This window comes from Terrapene carolina, unplaced genomic scaffold, assembly GCF_002925995.2.
Source record: "Terrapene carolina triunguis isolate 2854851 unplaced genomic scaffold, T_m_triunguis-2.0 Scaffold93, whole genome shotgun sequence".
Classification (NCBI taxonomy): Eukaryota; Metazoa; Chordata; order Testudines; family Emydidae; genus Terrapene; species Terrapene triunguis.
The window spans coordinates 30,984,955-30,993,263 of record NW_020664444.1 but is presented as its reverse complement, the minus strand read 5'-3'; the positions used below and the strand labels follow the sequence as shown (position 1 = coordinate 30,993,263).

At 48.9% G+C, this 8,309-nt stretch overlaps 1 protein-coding gene across 1 annotated transcript in view; it reads left to right on the top strand.

The window, feature by feature from the left end:
- KIAA0556 (KIAA0556 ortholog) overlaps positions 1-7,610 on the top strand; it is a 190,311-nt gene extending 182,701 nt beyond the window's left edge. Inside the window, exons 25-26 of the mRNA XM_029911288.1 lie at positions 394-482; positions 7,037-7,610. Coding sequence (XP_029767148.1) covers positions 394-482; positions 7,037-7,095 — 148 coding nt within the window. The 3' untranslated portion in view covers positions 7,096-7,610. The remainder of the gene's footprint in view (positions 1-393; positions 483-7,036) is intronic.
- Positions 7,611-8,309: the final 699 nt, after the last annotated feature.

Sequence of the window (8,309 nt, the reverse complement as noted above, 5' to 3'; positions counted from 1 at the left end):
ACTCCCAGCCACGGGGAAAGGGCTGCCCGAGCGCTACCGGCTTCACCGTTTGCCGGGCAGCCTCCAGACCCTGCGCCCCCGGCTGGGCGCTTCCCCTCCCGGGCTCCAGCTGCGCTGGGCAAGCGCCGGCCGGGGGCGCAGGGTCTGGGGGCTGCCCGGCAAACCGTGAAGCCGGTAGCGCTCGGGCAGCCCTTTCCCCGTGGCTGGGAGTGGGAGGGAGGAGGGGGCGGAGTTAGGGCGGGGAAGGGGCGGAGTTGGGGTGGGGCTGGGGGTGGGGAAATGGGCGGGGCCAGGGCCCGTGGAGGGTCCTCTTTTTTTATTGAATAGATATGGTAACCCTAGTCTATGGACTATTGATTCTCCCTGCTATTGGTCTGCTTTTCATCTTTGCAGCAATCGTGTAGAGGATCAGGATGTACGAATGATGAACGAAAATCAAATTGTTACAAACTCCAAAAAGAAGCAGATTGCTGCTGACCCAGGTGAGTTTCATTTCTTTTCGAGAACCTTTTGCCCACTTTCCGCAGACACAGAATGAATAACAGGCACACTTTTTGGCAGATATACAATCACCAAGAGTATAGAAAGCGGGGAAGCTCCAGTAAATATACCTCCCTTCCCTGCCACCACCACACCACCCTATGAGGGCAAACCTTCTAGTTCAAGCTCCTCCTGCCCCAGCATGACAGCAGGACCCCTTCATCTAGGCCAGTGTTTTTTAAATTTTTTTTCTGGGGACCCAGTTGAAGAAAATTGTTGATGCTCATGATCCAATGGAGCTGGGGATGAGGGGGTTGGGGTGTGGGAGGGGCTCAGGGCTGGGGCAGAGGGTTGAGGTGTGGCGGTTAGGACTGCGGGGTGGGGCTGGGAATGAGGGGTTCAGGATGTGGGAGGGGGCTATGGGATGAGGCAGGGGGTTGGGGTGTGGGAAGGGGTCAGGGCTCTGGGTGCAGTCTCTGGGCTGGGACCAGGGATTGGGGGTTCCAGGTTTGGGGGGGCTCAGAGCTGGGGTAGGGGGTTGGGGCACGGGGTTGGGCGTGGACTTACCTCCGGCGGCTCCCGGTAAGCGGCACAGCGAGGGTGCAGAGGCAGGCTTCCTGCCTGTCCTGGCAACACTGATTGCGCTGCGCCTGAAGCAGCCAGCAGCAGGTCCGACTCCTACGCGAAGGCGCTCAAGTGGCTCCGCATGGCTCTCACCCACAGGCACGGCCCCCACCCAGCAGAGATGGTGCTTGGGGCGGGAGGCAGCGTGTGGAGCACCATGGCCCCCTTTCCTAGAAGCCGGACCCGCTGCTGGCCGCTTCCGGGGCACAGCGCGGTGTCGGAGCAGGTAGGCACTAGCCTGCCTTAGCTGGGCAGCACCGCCAATGGGACTTTTAACATCCCGGTTGGCTGTGCTGACCAGAGCGACCCAGTGCCTTCCATTCCGTGATTTGGTACTGGGTCACGACCTGAACTTTGAAAAACGCTGATCTAGGCCACACCTCTGCCACAGGGCAGTAGGACCTCTCATCCAGACCTGGTTTAATGTAACTAAACCCTTGAACTCTCACAGCTCTAAGGACAGCTCTGCTCACAGCTTTAAAGCTTAAGGAATAATAGATGAGAAAACTTATCTCACAGTTCTCCTCCTTTCTCAATTCACATAAAGTAGCCCCTTTCTCTCCTCACTTCCCCCCTCTCCATCTTCTTCACAGATATAAAAAGTGAGCCCTTGCTTACCTCTCTATACCCCTCCTGGCCTGCTTCCAACATACTTGCTAAATGGAAACAACACAGCACTATGAATACAGATGGTACCTGCTCATAGCAGACTAGGCAGTTTGTTTTCCCACTAGTTAGCAGGTTGAGTTAAAGACTATGGAGGAGCCTATTCTGTAATTCAATCTGCTAACTAATGTGAAAACTACAAATTGCCTTGTCTTCACTAGGATTTTACCTTAATTTGTTACCTTGGGTTAGCTAACTATGTGGGAGCCCTGAGGGAAGGCAAGCAATTGGCCAGCATAGCCCTTAAGAATCCCTCAGAGAGGAAGCAGCAAACTTGCTGAAGGTCTTCCTTGTCCACCCCTTCAAAGTCCTGCAGGTGAGTCAGAATTTCCACATGATCAATGGTATCGAGAGCTGCTTGTAGAGTCATCTTACACTAGTCTGCTACTAGTAGATCATCCCTCGTCAAGGTCAGCACAGTCTTTGTTCTGTAACTCAATCTGAAAATGGACTGATATGGATCAAAGAAATCTGTTGAATGCAAGTGTAGCTCACGCTGACTCATCACCACCTTCTTGATAATGGAGCCCAAGAAAGGGACCTGGTTCAAGATGTGATGAAAATTGGTGAGGTTGTCCATGTCCAAAGTTGGTTCCCAAGCAAGAGTGTAACTGCTCTTGTTTAAACATGGCGGACAATTTTCTTACCTCAAGGAAGGCATTACAGTAATGATACTCCTCAGTACTTGCTTCAGTGTGTCTCCACTGGGTTTTTAATCAGCTTTGAAAGACATAAATTCATCTCAGAGGTGGTTGGTTGTGCTCCCCAAGTAAACCACGCAGTCAAAACAGTGTTTTTATTTCCATCCACTGTTCTCATGGAAGCTGTCGATCAGCCTGAATCTGATCAATCTTCTCTAAATAATAATCATAATTAATCGGCAGTTCTTTGTAGACTTTACTGAGAAATACTTGGACTGTGTTACCATACTGAATATGAGGATTCACGGGACTTGATCCCAGGTCTATGCTGACAGGAGAAGCTGCAGAGTTTTAAGTGTAGACCTGCCCTCAGAGTGTCACAGCTAAATACAACATGGAACAGATTGTTTAGCATATGTATTTAAAACACATTTCAAGGGACCATTCAAGATTAAGTGGCCCATTAACACCCCTGTATTCATGAGGAGGAAGGGTGGGGAAGCAGCTGGGGGAGGGTTAGTGGGTTATAGATTGTTGTAATAAACCATAAATCCAGTGCCTCTGACTGGAGGGGTGAAGAAGAGCTTTGTGTAAGCTTGAAGGCTTGTCTCTCTCACCAAGAGAAGTTGGGCCAATAAAATACATTACCTCACCCACCTTGTCTCTAATATATTAATGGCCCCTGTGGCAGAGCTCCAACCTTGTCTCCGTGGGTCCCACGCTTCCAGGCAGTTTATGCTAGCCTCAGAGCCTCACTGCGACCCACCATGTAGCCCTTCTCTCTCTAGGGGCAGGGTTACAGTCTACTGAGCCCGTTTCATCATAAGCCAGCAAGGAGATTGGTGAGAGAACTCCCATGGTCTCTGTTGTCCCTACAGGTTTATTCAAGAACAGTTTAGCCTCCTGTTCTGACAGGGGCCTGACTTCCCCTCCCAGGAGGGTGTTTCTGTAGTGGCGAGTTGTGGGGAACCCGGGCCAGCCCTCTACTCCGGGTTCCGGCCCAGGGACCCTAGTGACAGCAGCTGTTGGCAGCAGACCTTTCACTGCCAGAGCTGCTACACTTCCCTGGGCCACTTCCCCACAACTCCCCTGCTTCTCTCTCTCAGCACCTTCTTCACCCTTACCTTAGGGCTCCCTTCCCAGTGGCTTGAGGGTATCTTCATTACCCAGACCTTCAGCTGCTCTCCCTTTCCTCTGGCTCCCTTTTCCTTCCCCCGGCCTGACCAGAGTGAGCTCTTTTACAGTATCAGAGGGGCATTAATTAGAATCAGGTGTTCACATTAGCTTAACGGCCTCACCTGACTCTTTGCAGGCTAATTGGAGTCATGTGTCCACCCTAGCCTGGAGCAACCCCCACTTTGGTCAGTCAGGGAACAGAAAACTGCTTATCCAGTGGCCAGTATATCTGCCTTCTACTACTGTGCTGTACCCAACTGGCCTGGGTCTATCATACCCCATATATGTTCTGCCCCATATATAGTTGCAGGTACTATATTTGAGTCAAGGCAGCCCCCTAGCAGGGCACTTCAGATGCCTCAAAATCTACTGCCTAGCCTCCCGCTTCTTTTAGTGGCCCTGGATGTGGGTTGAAATTCAGGTTCATGTTGACTCATGTGACTTATGCATTTGCACCAAGATGCTGCACACCAAACCTCTTGGCACCCTCATGCCTCTGGAGACTCTGCCCCAGCCATGGACAGCCAGTGCCATGAGTCCATCGTAGAACTCCCCAAATCAGATGGCCATGCAGTAGTACTAACAGTTGTAGATCAATTGACCAGGATGGCACACTTCCTCTCCTGTGCCCACATACCGTCAGCTCAGATGACGGCTCAGCTCTTAGTAACAAATATCCTCTGCCTCCCTGGGCTCTCCTGCCTCTGATGCGAAACCCTCAGGCTACTAAACATCCACGCTTATGCCTCCTCAGCATACCACCTGCAGACGGATGGCTTGATGGAGAGGATGAATTAAGTACTTGCGCAATATTTACAGTCCTTTCTTAATTACAGCCAAGACACCCTCGTACTATATGCTGAATTTGCATACAACACCGACCGTGCCTCCACAGGGAAAAGCTCTTTTTTTTTTTTGTGCTAACGATGGATTCACCCATTTCCTCCTGCACTACCAGTAGCCTCCCTGAACCCACCACCTACTGACTTGGTTCAATGAATCCACCGCATAAAAGAAAAACGAAGGGGACACTTTGAGGATGCTAAGAAGGACTACACAGGATACACAGACAGCCAGAGACAGGAGGGGCCAGTCTTTTCAGTACACAAGAAGGTCTGCTTATCTGCTAAGAATCTCACCATGAACAGGCCATCTCGCAAGCTAGACCACCGGTATCTTGGAAACTACCAGATTTGTCAGAAAATCAGCTCTGACACTTTCAAACTCCGCTTACCTAGTCCCTCAAATTGCACCTGATCTTCCTTGTTTCTCTCTTGAAACCATACACTGAAAGCCTGTTCCCTGACCGAACACATCCACTGCCCTCACCGGTTCAAGGTCCAGGCCATACTGGACTCTGGATTGAAGTGGGGTCAGTTGTGGTACCTCATAGGCTGGGAAGGTTGTGGTCCCAGAGAGTGCTCCTAGGAGCCTGCCGGTAATGTTCACATCCCTAGACTTGTACAAGAGTTTCACAAATATCACCTTGACAATCTGGTCCTACAATACCCCAGGGGCACCCCTGAAGGAGGTGGGGCGTGATATGAAGGTTCATGGGACTTGACCCCAGCACTTCCATGCTGCCACGGCAGAGCCATCATGAATGCACCATACATTCTGGGAGACCAGCCACTGCTGGAAGTGCTGACCATGGTAGAGATGACTGGCAGCCCCACTATGACCTCTGATTGACCCAGACATACTATTTAAGCTGGAGGGAGTATCAGGAAGTTGTCTGTGGAACAAGGCAGATCCCTGACTTGCTGTTGAAACAGATCCAGCATTATTCTTACCTCCTTGCCCTGCCCCCTGTTTTCTGGCTATTGACTCCGGCTTGATCCTTGGCTACGATTCTTGGCTATTGACCCTGGCTCAACCCTAGGCTCCAGTCCCTGGCTATTGACCTTGGTGTGACCCATGGCTCTGGACTCCGGCTACTGACTCTAGCTTGACTTCTCAGGCCCAACCACTTATGCCTTCAACCATTGAACCTGACCTCCCACACCCTGGTTCCTGACTCTGAGGAGTCCAGGTTTCTCATATTGCCCACAACTCAGACCCTAAGAGAAAGAAATTTTGCCTCAACCACACCTACAATATAGGAATTAAAAATGTCCATATCATGCAATCAATTGGATTCAGAGCTAGTTTTCCAGCACCTGCACCCAATCCTTTTCCCATTGTTTCCTCTGTTATGTGTTACCTAAATTCTGTGTTGACCTGCAAGATCAGTGCTGAAGAAGAAGGAATCCAGGTGTCACCGTGTCCTGTACAGAACAGTTACACTTTGACTTCTTGTCGCATCTCTTGTGCCAGCACTGGGTGGTCATGATAGCACCCTGTGTCTGGGTCAGAGATGGTCTAGGTCTCATTCTTCACTATCAACTCCCCAGCTGAGGAGTGAGGATCACCTGCTGCTGCTTCTGAGCTGCTCCCATGCAGGACTTGCCTTTAGTTAGCTGGTTAGACTGCTGCCCATCCTTGGTCTCTTCTCATTCGGGTCATCTCCTACTTTTCAAAGATGAAATGTATATTGCTAGCACTGAGATTGAATGATGCTCTTCTTCCTTACCATATTGCCATGTTCTTCCACTTTCCTTCCTCTTCTTCCACATCCATCCCATTTATCATGTCATCCTGCCATGTCTCTCATAGGTGGTGCCTCCCTATGTGACCTGTCCGATTCAGCTATAACTCATAGCAGATTTAGCTTCTATCTGAACCTAGGGTGACCAGACAGCAAGTGTGAAAAATCGGGACAGGGGTTGGGGGGTAGTAGGAGCCTATATAAGAAAAAGACCCCAAAATCGGGACTGTCCCTATAAAATCAGTACATCTGGTCACCCTATTTGAACCTCTCAACTATCTCCTCCAGAATAGAAACTTGTACTTGTGCATATGTAGCTCTTCTAACTTTCATTCAGAAATAGAATGATGTACAACTTCCACATCAGATCATTCTGGTTCAGTCAGGAGCCATGCTAGATTCTAGCTTATTTTTCTTTTAGAGTTGCCCTCCTCTTTCACTGTGGAAAAGGCTTCATAGATTCAAAGTGTTTAATACCAGAAGGGATCATGAGATCATCTAGTCTGACCTCTTTGTATGTTACAGGCCATTAAATTTTACTGTTACCCCTGTAGGAGCCCAGTAACTTGTGTTTGGCTAAAGCATGTCTTTCAGAAAGGCATCCAGTCTGGATCTGAAGATCTCAAGGGATGGAGAATCCACCCATTCCCTTAGGAGTTTGATCCAATTGTTAATCATTCCTCACTCTTATAGTGGAGAGGGTTCTCTTTCTTTGGGGCTCAGTACCGAGGAGGAAAGATATAGCTTTCTGTCTGGGGTGGAAAATGGAATTGACTTGGTTAAACTCTCCTGGTTTAACTTGTGACTTCACTGTTAATATGTATTATTGGTCTTAAAACAACACACTTTTCTGTCCCAACAGCTTTACGTCCAAAAACCTGCATACGTGATAAAGGAATGCTGAGGAGGAAAAGACACTGAGGGGTTATGAAGTGGATATCCCGAGCCCACCCAGCTGAGATGCCTACCATCTGGCACTTCTGAATGCAAATCAACCATGTGGCAGATGTTTGCCACTTGACACTCCCGAACCACCACTGAAAGGCCTGAAATCTTTACTGTCTAATGATGGGAAGTTTCATTTGATGGAGGAAGCGCTTTAGAAATGAAATTTTAAGTATACGCTGATAGTGTTTCTTATTATGTCAGCACCTATACTATCCGTATTTTCATTCTCTGTTAACTGGCAAACCAGTAAACAATGTAAGTAAAGTCACTGTTAACTTCTACCTATCTCTACCTAAGTGGACCTGCTTTTGAGTAAGAACCTTAATGCTAACTGGAGTCCACTCCTGATGTGTACACATAGCTTTGGGGAAGCAGTATTGTAGAACTGAGAAAAGACTTTCAGAGTTGTATTTCAGTCCTAAACCCTCAAGTTTTAAACTGCTGGTCGGCCACAAAGCCCTTTGAGCCCCTAAATCATTTCTGTTCCGGTTCAGGCAATTTGTATATAATCCACTGGAAAATGTACATAATCCATTGGAAAATGTACATATTAGGAAAAACTGTACTTCAGGAGAAAAGCCCCTGTACTTCAGGAGTAGTGCTGTTAGAGGCAGGAAGTAACATTGCTTTTGATGCCCACGGAACAGGGCCGGCTCCAGGGTTTTTGCCGCCCCAAGCGGCGCAAAAAAAAAAAAAAAAAGCCGCGATCGCGATCTGCGGCAGCAATTTGGCGGGAGGTCCTTCACTCCGAGCTGGAGTGAGGGACCATCCGCCGAATTGCCACCGAATAGCTGGATGTTCCGCCCCTCTCCGGAGTGGCCGCCCCAAGCACCTGCTTGGCAAGCTGGTGCCTGGAGCTGGCCCTGCCACGGAAGCTCCTTTTCCCCCATTCCTCCAATTGACAGAGGTATCAATGATGGCATGGGAATTGCCTTTTAAAAATTCAGGTCAGGAAGCAGGATTTCCATCAGTTCGTGATCAATAAAGTTTTAGCAAATTGCTCGATTCTCATTTTTGCAATGAAAGGATTTGAAATAATGATAAATGTGCATTAATTTCACTATTGTGAAAATAGCAAAAAAATGTGCAGCTGGACCATTACCTCCTTACACATACTTCATAACCCTGCAGCCAGAACACTCCTCTCCTCTTCTCTTTTACACACACATGGTTATATACTGGATTGT